Source organism: Cryptomeria japonica, chromosome 2 (genome assembly GCF_030272615.1).
Source record: "Cryptomeria japonica chromosome 2, Sugi_1.0, whole genome shotgun sequence".
NCBI classification, from domain to species: domain Eukaryota; kingdom Viridiplantae; phylum Streptophyta; class Pinopsida; order Cupressales; family Cupressaceae; genus Cryptomeria; species Cryptomeria japonica.
This window is the reverse complement of record NC_081406.1, coordinates 85,607,590-85,631,232: the sequence shown is the minus strand read 5'-3', so window position 1 is coordinate 85,631,232 and position 23,643 is coordinate 85,607,590. Positions and strand designations below refer to the sequence as shown.

At 37.2% G+C, this 23,643-nt stretch overlaps 1 protein-coding gene across 3 annotated transcripts in view; it reads right to left on the bottom strand.

Annotated features, from left to right (window-relative positions):
• The window catches only part of LOC131078821 (protein NUCLEOLAR COMPLEX ASSOCIATED 4), a 142,714-nt gene that overhangs the window by 101,337 nt on the left and 17,734 nt on the right, over window positions 1–23,643 (bottom strand). For all 3 annotated transcript variants that reach the window (XM_058016600.2, XM_058016601.2, XM_058016602.2), the window contains exons 4-5: window positions 12,179–12,240; window positions 11,834–11,882 (exon numbers count right to left, since the gene is read on the bottom strand). In XM_058016600.2, coding sequence (XP_057872583.2) covers window positions 11,834–11,882; window positions 12,179–12,240 — 111 coding nt within the window. The remainder of the gene's footprint in view (window positions 1–11,833; window positions 11,883–12,178; window positions 12,241–23,643) is intronic.

Genomic DNA, 23,643 nt, shown 5'->3' with positions numbered 1-23,643 from the left:
AGCTTCAGCAACAACAGATGGGAGCACAAAGACAACATAAGGAGTTCCTTACAAGACAGCTTGCCTCTGCTAGGAAGAAAGAAATTGAGCAACTAGCAGCCATAGAGATGCGGCTTATACAGGAGGAGGTTTCTGCCCCTAGGGTTCCTAAGTTTGAAATCCCAAGCTTCGGGCAGGGGAGACCTCCCAAGCCTTCAACTTCCCCCCCTAGTTTTAAAGTTCCAGGTTTCAAGGGAGCTCCAATTGTTGTTATACAAGAGCCTTCTCCACCACCTAGGCCCTTTCCTGATGCTATCTCCCTTTTTAGGGGCGGACCTGTTGTATGGAGGACGGATGGTTCCCATCCTCATCATGACGAAGGGGTTCAATCAGCCATTGGGGAGTCTTCATATGCTCTAAAGGAAGAGGAATCGGCAATGCTGCAAGAGGATATTGAGAACAATCAGTTGCAGCAGCAGGTCATTGAACATGAGGAGTGTGAAGGTAAAGAGGAGGACATTGTCCTCTCATTTGACAATCTTCCTTTCTTTATTGATCATGAGGAGATGTCTACACCTCCCCCAGTGGTAGCTCTGGAGCAACATGCTAGTCTTGAGGAGGGCACAAGGGGTAATGTTTTTACTACAAATTGCATGGCGGATGGATCATGCCATGAACCTAAGGTTGTTGCATTATGTTGCCAGGAGGAGGAAACAAAAACAAAGAGACAATCTAAAGATTTTAGTTCTTTTGAGGTGTCTCATAAACCTGAGATTTGTGCTGATGAGTTGGATATCAACACATGTGATTATGATGTATGTTGGTTCTCCCCTGTCCCTGAGAGAGATGATGTTGAATATGAGGTCTTCATTCAAGGTGAGGATGTTTCTTTTGGCATTAGGGATGATGTGCCTGAGCTTGAATGTTTCACTTGGGACCAACATGCCAAGTTTGATGACATTGAGCAACAACATGTTGGTCATGCCAACAATCTTTTGGTTGCTCAACTTGATAGTATACCAGAGCTTCAAAGTTTCCAATTTGATGTGTTTGAAGAGCCCCCTTGTGCTGGCCAAAACAAAGATATGGTATACTTTTCATCACCATGTGAGTTTGAGGCCTTTTCTTTTGGTTTCAACTCACGCCAAGAGGAGGTTGACTATTGTGGAAAAAATGATGCCCCCTTGTATAAAAGAGATGCCTTCTCTTTTGCAAGGAGTAGTTCTTTTGATGCTAGCCGACTCCTAAAAAACTCCCCCCTTGCTACTATGTGTATGCTTCATGCATCCCCGGATGTCTCAGTTGGCTATTTTCTATGGCTTCCCTATGGTGTCAAGGTAAAAGGTGAAGTGTTCTTTCACCACATGAGTAGTATGTGTGATCTAATCCATGCATACAAGAGATTTCAACCATTGCAGCTAGATGGTGAATGTAACAATGGTATGAGGGGGATCAGCTCCTTCAAAACGTTCCTCTTTGACAGAGGAAAAAGCATCAGTTGCCTCTTATTGTAACAATATAAATATTAGTTAGGTTTCTTGTTTTCTAAGAAGTGCACGAGCACAGGTTGTTCCCCTTCAGAATGGTTGATCTTGACCCTTTGTAGGTTACAGAGGAGAGAGTTTTCTTTTTTCTTGTAGTTGTGACTCTGCGCCCAATGGATTACACAGGCTACTGATCTATATGCTTAGCAGGCAAGCATTCCACAGAGGTCGCCAAAAATGTTATCATTTTATGACACCCTTGGTCCATCAGTGAGAACCAGTCAGAGATATGTTCTATGGACCACCGCTGCCTCAGCTGATCAAGGAGAAAACAATGGAATCATTAAGTATGAAGTGTTGTCTTGCCGGAGCCCCCAGTTTCCCAAGTCTTCCCAACTTCGATGACCCAGGTCTCCGAAGTTTCCCCAAACTTCGATGACCCAGGTCCCCGAAGTTTCCCCAACTTCGGTGACCCAGGTCACCGAAGTTCCTAAGTCTTCTCTTCGTCAACCCCGGAACTCCGAAACCTCAAGGTTCCTAGGTCTCTGAAGTTCCTAAGTCTTCTCTTCCTCAACTCCTGAACCCCGAGGTTCCCAGGTTCCCAAGTCTTCCCAACTTCGATGACCCAAGTCTCTGAAGTTTCCCCAACTTCGGTGACCCAAGTCCCTGAAGTTTTCCAAACTCCTTCTGGCTTGCAACACTTTCGGATGGCATGATCAACACTCAATGACGACTTTTGTGCCTTGTGCACCTTCTTTTGTGGAGCCACAAGGGTGCATTTAATGTTTTTAGCAGGATTTCCATCAAAGAGAGGTAAGGGGCCATGCTTGTTGTAGTGACTTATGTCATGTCTGCATACTTTGACTTTGGAAGGTCAGTCAATCCACCCTTCTCAGGGTTGCCTTTTGTGGGTATGGCTAGGTTGCTTGCATGTACAGAAGTTAAGTGCATGCACTTTCCTACACTCCCAGACTGACATACAGGGATCATGATCACTCTTGTAACCATTTTTCTATGTAAAGGTTGTTAAGCCTCATTGTAAAGGGTTCTCTCCCTGTTGGCTTGAGCTATTCTATGCTCTCTCACTTCTCTTGTATTATTCTGTATTTTGCAACTATAAGTTGGCCATTGGACTTGTAATTAATTGAAATCACCATTCTTGCCTTCTTTCAACTTATGTATGCTGTGTATGTTTTCTTACCTTCATCATAGGTGTACGTTTTGTGGCTCTTCTCTCATTTATGTTGTGTTAACTTATTTCTAAGTGTGACTTGTGGGAAACCTTCTCCCCTCTTGGCATTCAACGAATTCTAACCTCCATAAATGCATTGGGGTCACTCATACAACTGAAGTTTGTGCATCTCCTGCGTTTTTCAGTTGATTCTGTGTCATTTCGGGTAGGGAGAGGAACAATCTCTTCTTGGTGCATCACCTCCTTTTATTTTAAGCAATTCTCTCTTCCCTTACCTCTGCAATTTGTTAGTATAGGCCTAGGAGTTAGAATTGAAGTGTTGAGTTGGTTCAACACCTGCACCTAGATTGAGAAAGATCGGCCTTCTCCAAAGACTCAACCCCTTGCGCAAGGTCCCACACTTCGGGGTTGTTTCCATGTTTCACAAGGTTGTTGAGTTGATAGCTCAGCAAGGGTGCGAGCTTTTGTGATAACGGTTACCTTTTGTTGATGTGTTTTTTATGACACCTTGAACAAAAAACAAATTACCAAGTATTCTATCCTGTCTAGAACAAGGAAACCTCAAATACTAAACTTTGTGATCAAATAAGGTAACCCCAAGGTTTATATTGCGAACAATGCAACTTTAGTTGGATAGACTTAGTGATTGATGAAATTTGTTGTTATCACAAAGGGACTTACGTTTTGTGGGAATTGGAATACTAAACTAATTTGAACTTCAAATAAAATACAAAAAGATGAAGGATTAAAGAAATCTAATCTAAATCTAAGGGCAATGATGATAAAGAATAGTGCTTAGATAGATGGATTCCACAAATCAAGCCTTGCTTCGCCATGAGGAAACAACTACACAAAACTAACACAATCTCCAAAGGTAACAAAGGATTTTCATATTGTAAACACTCATCCAAATACCCAATAATGACGCAATCCAAATGAACATTCACAATCGAACTAGTGCTAAATTAGGTTTAGACTAACCATACACTGCAATTTGCAATCAACAAACTACAAATGGTATGAACCGGAATTCCATCAAACTTTTTCACATTTCTCCATCAAAATCAATTAACTTAACTAAAATTTGAGAAGTAGAAACCATGCAAAATATTGAAACAACACATAAAGATCCACCATATCTTCAATGAAAATCATGTGTTTATTACTTCATAGTCTTGGCAACAATCCCTAGTCTCCTCCTATTGCTACTTCTATTGCTAGCTCATAGTCTATCAACTATTATTCTCCTTTACAAATGAGGAGGCAAAGCCTTATATAGAGGTCTTGATTACAAATAAAGGGCCACGATTGATTTAAAACCAACAGCCAAGATAATTCAAAGCAAACCCTAACTGGGGTAGTTACAACAACCACCTCCTTACATTTAATGTCCTCCAATGGAAAAATTACATGTCTTCAATGTATGTCCTTTGAGGAAAAGGATCAATGAGAAAATAGTTGTTACATTGAATTTAGTGGCTTCTACATGTATAGTTGTTAATGAGTCAAGTTCGATGAACCTAGACATATTGTCCTGGAATAACTTGATTAGTTGGATGACTAATCGACAAGCTTATTTGTAAAGTTTATCCTTCATCACAAAGAAGTCCTTTCATTTGGAGCAATATCTCTTGATACTCAACATTATCAAACCTTTTGATTGATTGTGATGGTTCATATTCCCAAATTGCATCATCTTTGATCAAGTTTCTAACTTTGATTAACTCTTCTAAAACTATCCACTTTCCTTGATTACATTTCACTTTCACATCTTCATGTTTTGGAATCTTCCTTGTGTTCACTATCCTTGACTTTGATTTTCTCATCCTTGTCGTGTCTTAAACTTGTCTTTCCTTTGTTTGTTCGCCATTATTGTTAAGTCTCCTTCATGTCTTGAGCTAGTCCTCATCTTTAATTTTGGAACTCTTTGTCTTGAAAATCCTTGATTTCCTTGGTGTAGCTCCCGACTTCATATTCTGGAATTCATTGTGTTCATCATCACTATGAAGTCTTCCTCATGTCTTGAGCTTTGTCCTTAGTTAAGCAATCTTCTATATTGTTATCTTCTTTGATTTTGATACCATACTACCTTTACTCTAAAAATTGTTTTTCCATACCATTTTGAGATTTCGGACTTTCCCATCCTAGCATCCCAACATGCCTTCCCTCCAACCCCCCATTTCCATACCATTTCAAGATTTCAAACTCTTTCATCCCAAAAATGTCTTTACAACAACCCCCCTTTTCCCTACCATTGTGATAATTTGAGCTTTCTCATCCTAACATGCCTTTCATCATATCAGTTCTCCCTCCTTGCATTCCCTTCCTCACCTCCACATGATTGCTTGCAGAAGTTTAATGAATAAATTAGGAAATCTAATTATGTATGAGAGAGTAGAATATATTATCATAATGCATACATTAAGCATACATATCAAACATATTCTCATGCATACCACAATATTTACTAGATCCAAATATGGTTGTACTCTGAAATGCAGATCCCTTTTCTCAATTACTGATTTGCTTTTATCCTCCTTGATTTTCTTATTCCTAATGATAATTCTAGCCTTCAAGAAAGGTGTAGGTTCACATCCTTTGCAATGGTTGCCCTTCTTCATAAAGACGTGTCTTTATAAGTGTAATAACTCTGGCTGAATCTGATTATTTCACTTCTTCCCTCAAGTTTACTTTTAGATATTTTGCCAAATGTTTCAAATGTAAACTAGAATGTGCTTATACCATCTAAATTCATTGCTTGAGATGTTTATTTAATGTTCTTAAAAACTCAGAATTCATAGATATAAAGAAACACAACATTCCAACACAAAATAGCCCTCAATGAACAATCTGAAGATTACTGATTTCACCCAACCCAAAATCTTGGCAATAGTTTCTCCAAACAACTTGACAAATATTTGCAAGGAATCCAATAGCAGATAGAATAGAGAAATTATATAATTGACCAGCAAGAAACTCAAAATATTCTAATCAGGTTATCTTCTGTATTAAGAATACAAAGAAAACACTGTGCACCTTAGGATTGTATCCTCCTAGTTTTCTCTGAATAATCTTCAGCATTAAACTGCACCAATACAAGCCCCTGAAGGAAATGTTCATAGAAATGTGTCGGAACTTCCATGCGGTAAGGAAAACACCTTTGTCTTATTCAGTCACACCCAATATATTTCCCCACTGACTTAAGCACATACAGATTCCACTTAATTTGCACTATATATATTGCCCAGAAGTATTTGCCCATTCTTTACATTAATCTTTGCCATAGTAATATTTGCAAACTGTCATGGAAGAAAATAATACAAATCTTTGATTGTGCTTAATTAAAATTCATTCCATATATTTGAGTGATAGATATGAGAAAATATCCGCTTCAACCACAGATGCTTTCAAGCAAGTTTGGTTCATACCTTAACAAGATTCCCCCGCATCCTACCCAAAACCCGTGCGCACAAACTGGCCTCTACATTGTCTTCAGTCTTAAATTTTAATTAATCAATGACTATTCAAGAGTCTTCTTAGGCATCACGCAAATATCCAGGAAATGCCCACATTCCTGTCTTCTTTATCTCTGCAGCCAGCATATGAAGAGCAATCGACCCAAAATCAATGAAGGCGGCATGAATGAGTACCAAATGCTTGATCCAAGTCTCACAAAATCCAAGATGTCCACTCGAGGAATGAAAAGCCCATTCCAAAAGCAACCTTGTGAGAATCACCTTCAACCATTGTTCGAACTTCGTATCACCAACTCGAACCCGTACGTGGCTAATAGTTTCAAATATTCAACTTCCCGTCAAGTTCAATATAAAAGCATACATAGCTCGATATCAATTAAAAAGCATAATAAATAGGAAGCATTGAAATGAGGTAATAAATCAAATACATTCACCATGGTTTCCTTTTAGAGTCTTAGACAATATGGTACGAATTCAATCACCTTGAAACTGTCGCATGAACAAAGAGAAATGTCATGGTAAAGTGATTACATGAGGAAGTAAAATCCCAATCAGCCAAAAAAAATAAAATGCCCTTATATTAATTTCCCAAACTGGCTTCAAAGAGACCCACTGTAATGGGAAAGCATAGCCTTTATTCCCTGCAAAAACTGTTCACTGAATTCCACACTCTGATATAAGCCCATCTGAAGAATCTGTGTGATTCTTCCCAGACCAATTAGGACAGATCTTGCACTGTCAAAATCGGTGTTCCCAGACTCCAATCCCAAAAAATGAATTTGAGAAACCAATAAAAAATTATAAAAATCCAATCATATGCTCATTAATCTCCAAAGGCACTATAAATATTATTGATTTCAGTTCACACGATTATAATTATTAGTTAAGTCACTTAATTAATTATTTATATTACATTTAATTATAAATAATTAACTTAATTCTTCTCTTTTGAATTATTTTATTTTGAGGATTTAAATAATGTGACTTTCAAAATTGGGAGATTACAAAAGGTTAACAGCTGTATTAGACTGCAGGTTGCTTATAGCAGAATATGTTCTGATTTGATTAACTTGCTTGATACTGGTTATTAATAGTAAATCAGTTCTATTTTAATTGCTTACTGAGTTCAGATCAGAATTGCTTCTTTGTAGATCGAATACTTATTTTTTCTTGTTCCGCACCCTTTCTACAATGGGAAACTCTCCTGTTATATCCGTTAAGGGACACATTGGGATATGACTCTTGCCAAGGGTCTCCTGTTCTTGAAAGCAGATGTCTTTCAACAATACTCAATCGCCCTTAAAGAAATTATCATTTGAATGTTGCTTAATCCCTTAAGCCTAGTCGGCCACTGCTGACATTCATTTTTTCTTCTTAGCTGGGTCGGCCTCTAAGAATAATCCGCCAATAATTATTTATTTTTATGGGCTTAGTCGGCCCTCTTCCAATAACCATTATTATTAATATTTCTATTTCTAATATTAGTTGGTCTTAGTTGCTAATGCCCAGGTTTGGCTGATATTTATGGCTGTTGCTAATGCCCAGGTAGTGTTATCAGTAAGGGGCATGACACCAAAACACTTTTATTATCAAACCATCATATAAACACTCAGCGATAGACTGATAGGAGTGCTACATGCAATGGGTATGGTTTATTTCACTCTCTATAGCTTATCTTTAATACTGCACCTCAAAGAATACCACCCTTGGTCTAGCAGAGCCTAAACTTGAAGAAGGCATTACCCACCTTATAAAATTGGTCCACCATTGTCCATACCTAGTCATAATTTAAAGGTCTTTTGCCCTAAGATTGTCACCATTGGGAAGTTTACAAGTTCGAGTGCCAACAAGCTAAACGAAAGAAGTGAGCAAAATAGGGACTCCTAGGTTTGTAGGGACTCCTTGCAAAGATATATGCCAAAGGGTGACAACCTCTTGAAGATCAAGGGTCAGGCATCTAAAATGAAGTGTTCCTCAATCTCTATCTCCTCGAGGGGGCAAAGACAATAAATCCAATCTTGGTTGGAATTATGATGTTTACTTCTTCAACCCATAGCTAATGAGAACGTACCCTCAATTAACCAAGGGCAAACAATGAGGATGACAAATGATACCACCCATCATTTATAAGAAATGTTCTAGGTATAAAGCAAGCTTGAAGTTGAGTGAAGAAAATCACCAATGAAAATTTACTATGGCTATAACCACCTCGTATAAAAGACAAGCATCATCAATGTCAATATGTTGCCAAAAAAACTCCTCAAACTCATAAATGTAAATGCTGAAGTGGATCAATGGGAGAGGACATTACCCTAATGGTGCTTTTCAAAGTCAGAAAGAAGGTTCAAATTTCAATTACCACCCCTATCATGTTATGGTATATAAAATAAAGGTTACATTTTTGTTAGTAATAAAAGATAAGCATTATTTTTCAAGGGGAAGTTTTAGTTTACAAGAAAACTTATCTCTTTTCAAAGAACTATATAATGAGGGAACGAGTCATTGTACTTTTGAAGACATGAATAACTGAGTACAAAAAAATAAGGTGAATTTACATGGCAAATTTAATGATATTTAATGTTTTGCCACTCACATCACAATACACAGCATTTATTAATGCTACTAGATCTATTACAAAAAATACAAGACACAAAATGATTTCAAAAATATTTGATATTACCAAAAAAGTGGAAGTCTCCTTTAATAAGAGTTACAAAAAAAACATCCACAAATAATAAGGTCAACAAATAAGAAAGCAAAGGAAAATAACTTAACTGAAAGAATAAAGAATATTCCTAAAGTCTATCCCAATGACTTAATTGACTATTATAAACTAAATATTACAATATTACTTTAATACCCACCCTTAGTGGTTAGTCTACTAACTACACCAAGTTTATCCCAAAATTTTACAAATTTGTTAGGACTCAAGGACTTAGAAAGAATGTCTACAATTTGATCCTCGATTGGACAATATTGCAACATCACCAATCCATCTTCTATAGGTTGCTAGATGAAATGACAATCAAGCTCCACAGGCTTGGTATGCTCGTGGAAGACTGGATTCTTGGCAAGCTTTAGCACCCCTTGATTTTCACAAAACAAAGGTGAAGCCCTGCTAGAGAGTAGAGACATCTGCATGTCTAAAAGCATCCTTAAAAACATACTACCTCACATGCTGCTTTGATTGTTCACCAATATTCTAATTATGTCAAGGAAAGAGCTATTCCCTACTACCTCTTACTTGTCCATGTTGTTAATGCATGATAGCTTCGTTAAGATAAATGATTGAATGAGAGATAAATGAAGTCTCTCATTCAATCATTTATGCTATCGATTAAACCATTAAGAAAAACTTCAAGCTATTCTATTTGATGATTATTCCTCATCGATAACCATGGCATATTGGTAATCAACGATAGTTATCTAATTAATCATCTATTCCGATCTATATCAGATTTGTTCTCAACAAGTGATTATTATATAACTATCGGGTGACATAGTAATACACCGATCAATGATTAATGAATATAACCATTAGTTAAGTGATCGGTGTCAGTTAACATAGACACCGATTCACTTCGGTTACTTTGCTATACCAAACGCCATCATTAATACCAATTGGCATATCGGTTAAACATGTTAATATGTTACATAAGTCCCGATTAATATCGGGTTGGCAAATATGTCATATGTTATGTGATCACCGATTAATATCGGGTTAGCAAATATGTTATGTGTTATGTGATCACCGATTAATATCGGGCTGACAAATATGTTTAACACCGGTTGATATTATATACCAAAGGGTGCAATCAAGTAGTGTCTTGATCGGTCATGTCCATAAGACATGACCGGTCAAGGCACTGCTTGATCCTCCCCTCTCATATATATATATATATCATATGGCATATGAGAACAAGGATATAGAAATCAATAAATGCTCCTCTCACCTGCCATACAAAAGAAGATAATCAGATTTATCATATAAATAGACAATACATAGATCAAGAAAATTATAACTAGAATATATCTTGCATATTGAATTGAGAATTGAACATCATTTACACATGTGACTACAGCCATGCCAAGACTAAAAACATATCCAAAAGTGGATTTCTGTCATCGATTCAAACTACCCAATTTGAATTTGTGAGCCCAACCAGCCTAGGATGTTTGCTTCTATTGTACAAAATGCCAAAATCAAGTGTTCCTTTCACATATCTCAACACCCACTTCACTGCAACCCAATGTTCTAGCTTTGGTGCAGTCATGAAACAAGAAATGTATCTCACAACATAGCTCAAATCAAGTCTAGTGTTTGTAAGATAAATAAGGCTGCCCACTAGTTGGTTGAATTCTGACTCATTACTTTTGAGTCTATTTTGACTAAAGCTTTAGCCCTTTCTTGATAAGTGTACATGAGATTTTGCAATCTATTATTTTGAACTTGTCGTGAAAAATCGTAGCATATTTAGATTGAGAAATAAAAAATACCACTACCTAGGAAGAACTAGGGCTAAACATGCCTAACACATGGTTTTCACTTTATAAAACCCTACATTTGCCCCAAAGACCACAAAGCTTTAATATGTTGTTTCCATGAAGCAAGATCCAATTTGAAATTGAGATGTTACATTGATTATAAATCCTTGAAACTCAAAAGTAACTTGATGTGATGAAATCGTTAAACACCACAAAGCATTGACATGGTTAGTTCATTTGATCTAATGAGACATTAAAACCAATAGAATCCTTAATTGATCTATCAATCATTGTACCAATCCTAATTATTAAATATTTTTCATTCCAGCTCAGTCCCATGTTTTTTGTGCTACGACTCTGATTTTATCTAAACCTGATTTCCAACACAGATAAGTGTGGGTTTATCCGTTTTCTTTCTTTGTTGTTTGGAAACAAATACTGTATTTCACTTTATGATCAAATGGTGAAGGCCCCAAAAAAGAGGAAAAGACGGCTTTTATGTAACAGCTAAGAAATACAAAAGGTGCCCGCATATGATATGACTTCCAAATAGGAAGGAAACCTCATGTCATACAAAAAAAAACACATACAATAGAGTCATCTCAAGTAAAGGATTGGTATGGCATTGGGTGAAACATATGTACATAAGAACAACAACACAAATCACAATTTTAAAACTAAACAAGGTCTAAATATTACACACTATCATAAATGCCTTCTTTACTAAACATGTGCCTAATTTATTAACTTAATAATCACGTGATGAAAGCTTGGGCTTACACCATATCCCAATGTCCTCCTCCTAAGCTCTTATTGAATACCAACTCCGGAGATACAGACACATCCGGATACATTCAAAAGGTGTACATGAAACATTTATTTTACCTGCAAACAGTACCCAAAGTTTGACAACAATTTATCATTATGTGCACAAATTCTGTATTCTTTAAAATCTCTGATGAGATAATGTTAATTTATGTTATGAGGGAATGTACTCGTGTTTTCACACCCAAAGCTCTATATAGTCAATGCTAAAATCACAGAAGCTCAAGTATAGGTAGCATTTACATTGCCTGCTTAATATTAATAGGCACCAACCATAAATATTTCCAAGCATTAGGCTGCTTTGAAATCATGCATCATACATAATAAAGTGCATCCAGCACGATGTTTGATGACAAGAACCATGACTTGTCCAGAGATCAAAATAGGTTTACCTGCTCTTTGAAATATGTATCTCCTCATTGTCAGCCGATATATCCTCATCTACTTGGCAGGAAAAATAAAGAAAACTTGTTCAGAATATTATTGTATGCCAACGATGTAATGAAAGCATAATCTACTCAAAACTTTAATAATGTACAGAGTATTTTAGCAACTTTGCAAAGATACAGAAAATTCCTTGGAAACGACAAGCCACAGAAGATCATGACAAAGATAGACCACAATAAAAACAAGTAAATTTGTCCCTCAATCATTTACGTTAATCAAATAGAATGTCTGTTTCGAAGAATGTACATACTAGATATTTAGATAGGAAAGAATACTTAGACTCAATATACCTTCATACTTTCGACTAATGGAACTGCTTACAAGCTCTGCCAAACCAGAATATGAGACATAGCTGCACAAGAAAACACCAAGATATATTGTAATAAACCACATATAACATTGCTGATACTTCTAATCACTTATCTTCCACTTTTTACCAGACCATGAATTCTATACGAGCAAAGCTATCCAGAACCTATAGAATTTGCAAAGCTGGCAAGTAAAATTAAAACTAATATAGAAAATGTAAGAAAAAAGACTTCCTTCTATTGAAGCAAGGTGATCCATAATCACGAAAAAAAATAACAAATTTTGGCTCACAAAAGTTAATCTTTGAGATTCATTAAAGCTAAAAATAGGTATTTGAAACACTAGAATATGACCATCATATATTTGTTGATATACATTACATGCTGATGAGCGAATTAAGCTTCACTTTACATTTGTCAATCATAGAAAGGAAGAAAATTAATGGAAAGGGACAACAATATGATTGTTATAAAGTGGGGCTCAATAACACAGAGTCAAAGATTTTGCAATGAGTATTTGATACAATTGTAAAAGATAGGAGCACACCATGATCAGATTTTCACAATGGAAAGTCTGCTGTTTAAGCTTTAGATTGCCCAACGTTGGGTCCCTTAATGTCAGGTTTATTGTCAATGATCCTCAAATTGTTGAAGTTTCCCAGTCAGCGTGTAATAATTAGTCCTGTCCTAGTCTTTCAAACTAACAACTTCTGCAGCATTAGATGATTCTTGAGAGCCTGATGAAGACTAAATGGTGATACACTTTAAGAAAGAAAGAATAGCTCAGCAGCCACTGCTCCATTTTCATCACCATTCAAAGGAGATGGGAAGTCAGATACAAGCCCACTTTTTGAGTGGCATTACCACCTTGTTCCTCCACTCAGCGAAGGACAAACAAAGGGGGTCATAAGACAAGTGACACACATTTTGGGGGTCAAAAGTTATCACAAATACATCAAAAATCAGCACCCAGAACTAAGAAGACGGGGCAGAAAATTTAGGCAGCACTAAGCAAAAATGTCATAATTTCTTCAACAGCTAAGGCTAGATGAACTTTCATTGGCACAAACTACAAATTTATCCACCTAAACTTAAACGATCTCCACCCAGCTGAAAGGGACTCACAAATCAGACCTAGATACATAGGAATGGCTAGGACTTAATTGAGCTGCACAAAGGGATGAATCTGAAAGTTTCACGTAAGTGAAGCCGTGAGTGAAGTGCACTTTTGTATGGGCAAAGCCAACTAAAAACTCAGCCACCTATCATTCATTAAACTTAGCTAGCTCTTTACTGAAGCACACCTAACATAAAGAGCATAACAGTATGATCCAAAGCGCACTAAGTAGCTTTGCCACCTTAAACTTCCACACAAGCAACATGGAAAATGGCATAAGGTTAAGTAGTCTCCACCAAAGTGTTTTTAATGCATGAAGTGGCAAGGGAAAGATAAAAGTTTTCCTTAGTTGTTAAAGGGTGGCAGAACTATTCTGCCGTAAGACAGCTAAAATGGCAATAACTTAAGTGATCTCTGCCAAAAAAATAAAGGACATAAAATTGACGCATATGTTCAGTGGCTCAACCACTCCCAAGTTCAGGTAAAAAGAAGGTTATAACAGTCAAAATTTCTGCACCAAAACAAGAATAAAATAATTCATAATGAAAGGCACGCATTCATAATGGGTCAACCACCTTTAAACTCCTCTATGCACATTTTTTCTCTGGTGTTGCCATGCTCATTGTCCTCCAGCACATTTTCTCTTGCCTAAACCACTCCCAAACAATACCCAGGACTAGTCATAAGGTAGAAAAGCCAAAGTGATTTGTGCCATTACTTTAAAACAAAAGGAAACAAGTCTAAACCATGCAAGAAACAAGATCCTAATACCTATATAAAGGTAGTTCATTGATCAACTTCAACTATGTCATGGCCCCGACCCAAGTTAGCAAGATCAGATAGGAAATTGTCTCACGGTAGTGAGAATTCACAATTTCCTTTTATCGCAAACCATGGCACTATGCCCACATATCAACAGCAAACTGTATATCATTATGCATAATAATCAATGCTTGCTACTATATATATCACCCACACTTCCTTTATGGCAGCGATCCTATCTAAACATAACAAAACATAATTAATAGAAATGGTTCAAGGGAGTTTAAACGAGGCATCTCAAAAGGATTAGTTATGAGCGGGCACGGACAGCATAAAGGGGCGCCTCCTTGCAAATCATTACACCCACAGGAAAGGGTTGTGACTCTCCAGCAACCAACGGAAGATATAAAGGATCAGCCCAACTAACCAAGCAATCACCACCAATCATCAAAAGAAGACAAAGCGGAAGGGATCAGACGGATAATAAACTGAATGCACAAACAGTTCGATCATACTAGGGGTTTGGTATGAGTTTCCCTATACTTGGCATAATAAATATTATTCACTGCTGCTAACCAATAATTAATGTTTAGTAATATGATGTTCATGATTGTGCAATAGCAACTATACCATTGTGGTATGAAGGCAAAGATAGATTATTCATACAAGTGCAAATGCATATATGTTTATATCTGACTCTACACAGAATTCATTTATTAATATACCTATATGCTTAAAATGTTGATTGAGAATGAATATATAATTAAATCTATACACTTGATAACATAATATACCTACAATAATCAATACTATTGGGGAAGTAGAGGAAGTGCAAGGAGGGGGAACGGTGAAAGACTCCTCACTAGGTATGGTGCCTTGCAAAGATGGTTAAGGACCACAAGGCCACCTCATGATGATGGTTAAGGACCATCAGTTAAGGACCACGTGAGGCCAAGGAGGATAAGGTCCTGACTTTGGGCCTAGGATTGAAGGTCAAGGCACCCTATTACAGCTCCCCTACTATCTCCACATTGATCAATTGTTGAACTGAATCAATCATAAGAGTTGAGAGGTTGACATGATGGAAGGGAACAACGTAAAGCCCACACTAGGTACACCACCTCATGATGATGGTTGAGGACCATCAGTTAAGGACCACATGAGGCCACAGAGGATAAGGTCTTGCTGTTAGACCTAGGGTAAAGGATACTTGGGGCACCTCATCATGTCTCCCAACACAACCCTCGTTATGGTTGAGCTTCATATATATATACACACACTTGTTGGAAGAGGTAATAAGTCAAAATATTTTCATGTGATTTTGAGAGGAGAGGAAGTAGAGATTAATGAATATAAAAGTTGTTCAAATCATCATAGTAGATCAGTTGGGTTACGGACTTATGTCGCCAATTTGCATTGTCTACTGCTTGTGCATGAGTGTCTAAGTGACTTAATTGCCTTGTGGCATCATGAATATCATTCAATTTTCATGAAAAATCCATAACACATTTAAGAGAATGATTACAGATAGTTACAAAATGGACTAGGAACCTTGACCCACTTATGATGCATGTTATGTGACGTTTGTAATTAGAAGCATTCTTATGGAATATAGAGGCTGCCTCTTCTTCTATAGTTTGATGAACCTCATCGCTTTCCGGGATCCCAAATGTCATCCAAATCATCTCGGGAATGTCATCCAAATCATCTCGGGAGACAGATCAACTATCACATTACCTGTCACATCTACACACTTTCTAGTTTCCTAATTATAATACTGAGCTATTGTGAGGATTAGCTCAGGGGATTATACATATATATAAGAGGTGAGAGATTGACATGATGGAAGGGAAAAACGTAAAGCCCACACTAGGTACATGTTGACGTGTATTTTGTACACTATCAAACACAGAATAAAATACCCAAGGGTACCTTATCCTCTCTTGAATAAAGCCTCTGATTGCTGAAGATGTCGCGAAAAAGGATCAATCAGGATGACTCCAAGGTTCTTCGATGTAAGGTCTCTGCGTGTGGATAAGCACCAGTGGTCGTTGTGAATGCTGTTTCATCAAGGGGCCTTACATTTGATGATTGAACGTCTGATCTGCTTTGAATATTGCTGGAACACAGGATTTTACTAGCTTTGACTTGAAAAAAGGAAAAAAGATGAGGGCAAGGAAAGGATCTAATCCTAACACTAAGAATGTAAGAGCAATGAATGATCTTTGATGGAATTCTAACTAAGTCTTGTTTTGACATCCCAGGACCATCTCCACAAGGTTAGTGCGATCTTCGAAGGAAAGCTTTATGATGTTCAAATCATCACTGCAGGCATAGACACCATCAGGTTGATGCATATCAATGAAGAAGCGATAATTGAAGTTAGGCTTAAGCTGAACGATTCTAGTTGATTACGCAAGGCAAGTCTGCAATCAACAAACTGCTAGTAGTATGGATGTACGAATTCCACCATCAATCAAGCACATTTCTTCCACTCATCTAATAACATGAAATCAAATATGAGAAGTATAAAGACCATGCAAATTGTCGAATCGACCCATAAATTTCACCATTTCTTCAATGAAGTTACAAGTCTTTTACAACAACATCTTGGCAACAATCTTTGCCTTCTCTCTCTACTCTACTCTAATTGCTATTCTATCAACTAGCTAATCACCTTCTAACTACTCTCTATCTATCTTCTATTAACTGCTTCCAACTATATATCTTTACAAATGAAATGCCAGGGCTTATATAGTGCCCACAATACAATTCGATGGCTAAGATCAATTTGAGATCAATGGCCAAGATTCAATAATGAAAACCCTAATTAGGGTTTGTTACAACCATTACATAACATTTAATGCTCGACCAATGAAATAATTGTATTGCTTGAACACATGTCCTCTCTGGAAAATTCCACCAATGGATAGCCGGGGTAGGTACATCGAAGTTTGTGCTACCTTCTATGAGTTAGGTACATTGAATCTGGACATGCTGAGGTGGACCAATCCTACTGCAGGAGTGATGACTAGGATGCCACCTCGTTTGACACGTGTAGCTTGGTAGATATTCAACTTGATGTTGTTGAGAAGCTAGCTTTAATTAATTCATCTGGAACTATCTGCTTCTTCAACGAACCCTTGCTCTGACTTCTTGTGTCCTTGAGGTGCAGATTGATGTACCTCGCCTTGGAATGCTGGATTGGAAGAGGTCGCCCTTGTCGATGCTAGGCTGGATCGAAGAAGGTCGTCCTTGTCCTTGCTTGATCGTCCTTGATGAGAACCTGCCGACTTGTAGATCCTCCGGGCTTTGGAGTCGCCATCTCGATACCTACACAACATTTCAAAATTAGTAATATATCTTGAAATCTAAAAATTAAACTTTAAAAGGAAGATTCAAGATTTTAATTAGGAAACTTCATGATAAATCTTGAGTTATCATTTCCTAATTAACCATGCAATACTTAGACTTTTCTAAAAAATGTCTAAAAAAAATCAAACCTTGAATAAGGGTGTCAAGATGATTTTGCCATACCTCCTCTTGAGAATTAACTCTAAGAAATGATGTAAAAATAGATGAATTTTGCTAGGCAAAGTGTAGATCAAAGCTCTCCCTTGGATAAAATGCACCTCCTTTAGCTTGGAAAAGAACTCCACCTACCTCTTCAAAAATCTGGAAATTCGCCTTCAAATACCTTCAAAACATCTGGAATTTATCCTCCAATCTAGCAAGAAATTCTCCTCTCCGATAGCTTTCAAGATGAATTTCGCCCTCTACTAGCTTCTCCACATTTAGTAGAAATTTGCTCCACTCCTCTGGATTTCGCTCCTCAAATTGCTCTCCAATTTCGCACTTGAAAGGATGATTGAATGATTTAAATTGTGAAAAAACACCTTCCAATATATAGAGTGCTCACCTTCCACTTACCCATGAGGCCGACCTAGCAAATAAAAGGTGAAATAATAAATAAAAACTCAAAAGGAGTAGGCCGACTTGTCAAATAAAGGCAAAATAATGCCTTGTGCGCTCCACATTTAATTTTAATTTCACAAAAATTAATTTTAAATGCCTTCACAATAAAAGTTCGATTTTTTAAGGCCTAAATTCAATTTATTAAATGCCAATTTAATTTAATTTTTTCAAATATTTCGAAGTTGGCAATTTGGCATCTAATGCGATTTGGAGGATATTAACGTTGGGATATGGCAAAAATAAAGAATGCACATGTTAAGCGCTCTGGTCCCTTGGAGAGGGACGGGAGCACTTTTTCATTTTTAGGCTAGGATTCTCAATTGTTTGGAGTCAAATCTTTGTTCACCATGCTTTAGAAGATTCTTCCCATCTCATACAATGTTGCCTTAGCATAATCTCGGAGGAAATTTGTTGTTTTCAAAAAAAGTGGGACGGTCCTTCAGTGAGGGACGGGAGCACTTTTGAGTCCATTGCATGAATTCTTGATCATATTAATCTTCAATTTACCCTCAAGGCGTAGAATATCACATTTCACACCATCTTGAGCCTTGGTAATAAAAATATCCTTTCAAAATGCAAGGTAAATGGTCATATTTGGAAAAAGTGGCACGGTCCTTCAGTGAGGGACGGGAGCACTTTTGCCAGTTGTCGTCAAAATTTGCAACTCTCGCATCTCAATTCAACTTCAAGGCATTTTAAACACTTTTTCAAACTTGTGCCTTGGTCTCAATTTGTCCAAAATTGGTGAGAAAGGGAAGATAACATATTAAGTGGCATGGTCTTTCAGTGAGGGACGGGAGCACTTTTGCAATTACAAGCTTATCTGTCCTTTGCTAGCCTTCGAAATTATCTTCAATGGATGAATCTTGCCTTCTCTCATTCATTTCAATCACGCAACTTGCCTTGCCTTTGCAAGAAATTTGTATTTTTAGAAAAGTGGGATGGTCCTTCAGTGAGGGACAGGAGCACTTTGTCTTGGTCCCTTGGTGAGGGACGGGAGCACTTTTTCATATCTTGGTGTATTTCTTTGTCTTTTTAAACCTTCAATCACGTCCAAGGCATAAAACATCACTCGTCTTTCCCATCCAAGTCAAGTTTTATTATAAAATATCGAACAATGAAGAGAAACTTGAAAAAGTGGCACGGTCCTTCAGTGAGGGACAGGAGCACTTTTTGTCATTTGGGTTGATTTTCTCCTTTGTAGACTGCTTAAATTATATTCAATGGACAAAACATGCCTCCCTTAACCTCTTCAAATCATAAAATCGCCTTAACCTTGCAAAGATAGTGCAAATTTGAAAAAAGTGGCACGGTCCTTCAGTGAGGGACGGGAGCACTTTTTGCGTTCTAAGCCAAATTGTCTCACTTTTCACCTCGAAATTTCTTTGCTGGGGAAGATTTCATCTTACTTCATGCTATGAATAGAAGTTAATGTCCAATAAAGGTCTAAAATTGCACATATAAAGAAAAGTGCTCTGGTCCTTCAGTGAGGGACGGGAGCACTTTTTACCTTCTAGGCAAAAACTTCATTATTTTATTGTTTTCAATCAAGTCTGGATGTTCTATCATGTTCATTTCGTCCTTCACTATGCCTTTGATGTTTCAATTTGACCAAATAAGGCCAGGAATGGCTCAAATAAGTCCTTTCGCCTTGGTCCTTCAGTGAGGGACGAGAGCACTTTACCTTGGTCCCTTGGTGAGGGACAGGAGCACTTTTTCCTTCAACCTTCAAAATTCACCATTTTTGTGCCTTCAAGATCTTCAAAAGTATCAAGTCATGTCCAATTATCATTCCGGAAGACCCTGCACAAAACAAAATAGAAAAGTTAGTGACAGATATGCATAAAATAACATTTGTGCTTTGGTCCCTTGGAGAGGGACGGGAGCACCTTTGTCCTTTCTAGCTAAAATATTCAAAATTTAGGTCCCCAATCACTTCACAAGGCAGAGTTAGGTCATCTTCAAGGCTAGGAATCAATTATCTTGAAAAAGTGGCATGGTCCTTCAGTGAGGGACGGGAGCACTTTTTTGTGTTTCAGGCATCATCTTGCCTCCGAAATTTGATCAAAATTTACCTAACCAAGAATATACAATTTCATCTTCAAAATGCTAACACTTAGACAAAATTTGAATTTTACCCCAAAAAATTCCCGAACTAGACCTAACCTGAGACATATCTGACTTCCTGACAGACTCATCTTATTGAGTCAATCTCAATCCTCGGGAGGATGCTTAATAACTTTTAAAATTTGACTGGACTCAACTTGAAAAATATCTAAAAGAAACCCCTAAGGTTTAGCCTTAGCCCAAACAACTCACTCACTCACTCAAAACCCTAAAAACAGAGAGAAGAACAGGCAAAACAAAAGCGAAAAGAGGGGGTCCCCATTTAAATGGGGCGATGTGTGAAAACGTCACAACAGTACACCACCTCATGATGGTGGTTGAGGACCATCAGCTAAGGACCACATGAGGCCACGGAGGATAAGGTCCTTCTGTTAGACCTAGGGTAAAGGATACTTGGGGCACCTCATCATGTCTCCCAACACAACCCTCGTTATAGTTAAGCTTCATATATATATATATATATATATATAACAACAGGCTAATCTCTAACTATGTTTTGCCCTTGTTTCATTCTGAATTTGTGAATTTAGGGCAAAGTACAAGGTGATCCCAAAGGGGACATTACAAGGTATAGCAGTGGTCAAGTATCGTCTTCAGCATCTGGATCTGTTGTAGCCAAAGATTTCTGGCCACCAATTGTAATAGAAATGATTATTTACAGTCACAGATACTCGAGTGATAAAAAAAAATTATGATGCATGCCTCATCAAAACCATAGCACAAGTACATACGGTGAAGCAGAGGTTGTCTTTAAAACATCTATATGTTCAAGGAAAACATATGCAGCCACCTAACTGTTCTACTCATCATGGTCTTCACAATGTTATTGGAAAAGGGTTTCAAATTCAAAAGGATGGGCATGTCATCAAATCTAAAGTTCAATCAAAACACTCAAGCAAGGTGTAGAGATGCAAAGCAGGGTTGATCATCATCAATGGATTCATCATGGTCAAGGTCCCAGTTTCAAGTCATCAAATTGGTATTAGTAAGGTACTTGCCAGTTTCATGATCACGGGATTTTGATCATTTTCAAAGGCTCCAAAAGGTCTTCCATATTTCAAAGGCTCCAAAAGGTCTTCCATATTTCAAAGGTTCCAAAGGTTTCATCATAATACAGTCATGAATTGTTTCAAATTGCTTCACAATCACATATTTTTATTTTTCAACAACAGCCACATTTGACAACTATCATCATCCCCAGTGGCTATTTAAGGCTGATGGATATGAACCTATCTTTGCTTCTTTGTCTTTTATTTATGCGTTTTAGATTAGTTTTCTTTAAAACAATTTTATTTTCACTTTCTTGCAGAAGGGCATATAAGAGCTTTAAAGTGATAATTTTGGGCATATTTAATTATTATTCTTAAATCTCTAAAAGCTACCCATTGAAGGTATACAATAAGTGCATTGGGCAGAAGGTATAGTTAATGTTAGTTGACGTCAAGGTTATGCTACAAAAGCTATTATAGATTAAGTAATTTGTAGCTGTCATTATAAGTCTATAATTTTACAAAGTAAATCAATGAGAAGTGGCACAGATTCCAAAAGAGGTGTTGGTTCTATCAAGGTCAAGCCATATGATATAAGGCACAACAGTGACACATTTCTTCAAACTTTCATGAGCAACCAACGCATTTCTTCTGCCACTGGCCACCAGACATCAACATCTCAGAGTCTGAAACTAAGGTCTTGTTTTACACAACTGCCACCAATCAGCTTCTGCAAACTTGTGCAACTCCTATTGGCAACTATTTCAAGGACACGGATTTTATGTTCTTAAGTTTCTTTTATTGATTCTTTTTCATTGAGGTATCTTTCATCTTTTATATAAAACAGAGTAGCCGGAAACTCCTTTGTCCCTCCCTGGGCACGCGTATCTCCGTATCCGTTCCCGTTTCCAAAACAAATACGTATTCAATACAGCCTGGATAAACATTGAATATTGTACCCATGCATGCCCAAAAAACCTTGATTTCCAACCATACTAGATACTATGTGATTTGATTTTTTTTTTAATTTCATGTAAATCTTCCTAAATTTAATTTTAATAAACTTCATTCATGCATTTTTATTTTTTTTAAATTGGTATTAACAAAACCTACACCAAATGAGAAAGACAAATGAATGTTTTTCTATTTCAGTGACCCATTTTTTGGGTTATCTTCCAATGCAACTCTATTATTTTTGCATATTGTAAAATGTTAAATGTTAAATCAACTTATCATTATTTATGTAGCAATTATGTGTCTATATTGCTTTTGAAGTAATGAAAATCTCCTCGAATAACTTTGAAAATTGTGTTAAATATGTGTATGTGTTTTTTATGAATGACGTATCCAGCCATACCCATATTGGGGGTCTTAAAAAATGGCCGTATCCGTATTCATGTCCGTGCAACTTTGATATAAAATCTTATATATGCATTTTTTTAGATTTCTTTCTTTTTTTTGTTTTGATTAGTATTAAGAGAATTTTTAGCCTATCTCCAACCAGGTGAGTCCACAAATGGGGGACCTCATACCTAACATGATTGCACTGCATTAATGCAAATAGTCAAAAATCAAGATCTCAATAGCCTAGCAAGGGCACAAAGCTCACAAGCTCACTAACCCAACAAGGGTTTGGACTTGGAGCACAAAGTCACCAGCATGAATTCCAACAGCTTCAACATGAAGGTTCAAACTAGCAAGCACAATAGATCAATGAGGGTACAACGCCCACGATCATGATCCCCAAACCAAGGTTTGAACCTTGGTGGCTTTTGGGACTCAGATTTACAGTGTCATTTGTTACTTGAGTCCCATTTATCTAATTTCCCTTGCTCTTTTTCACTAACAATTAGAAAGAAAGAAAGAAACGAATTTTAACGCCCACAAGGGAAAGGATAGCCAAGGATAGCCTACGGGAAAGAAAGAAAGAAACAAATTATAACAAATCGAAAAGATCTTAAATGGGACTATATGTTAAGATATCTCTATGCTTTTAGACTACTCACCAAAACTATCACATTGCAAAACTATATAAGTTTTCTTTTGCATCCAAGTTAAAAATGTCAAGAAGTTTGCAAGTTCACAAACCTCCCAAAACCCAACCAAGGTGCAAGTCAAAGTTCACTAGTTTGTGATGTCGTAAAGTTCACAAGTTCGTGAACCCCATGAAAGTGCAACAAAAAGTAGGACTTATGGCCACGAAGTTCATTTGTTGGCCAACTTTGCAAAAGTGTGACTCTTATTTTCACTAAGTTCGCAAATTCACGAACTTCCCGAAAATGAAACACAAGTTTGTGAATTCTTCATTTTGCCAAAACTGGAAAGTATCAAAACAAGAGAAGAAAGAAGGAAAGAGAGAAGGGGATGGTTCAAGTATCAACAAGTTCACTAGTTCGCAAACTTGCCAAAATGTTGAAGTGGTTCGTGAGCTCTCAAAAAAGGCGACGAAGAGAAAACAAAGGATGATGCGGGAATGA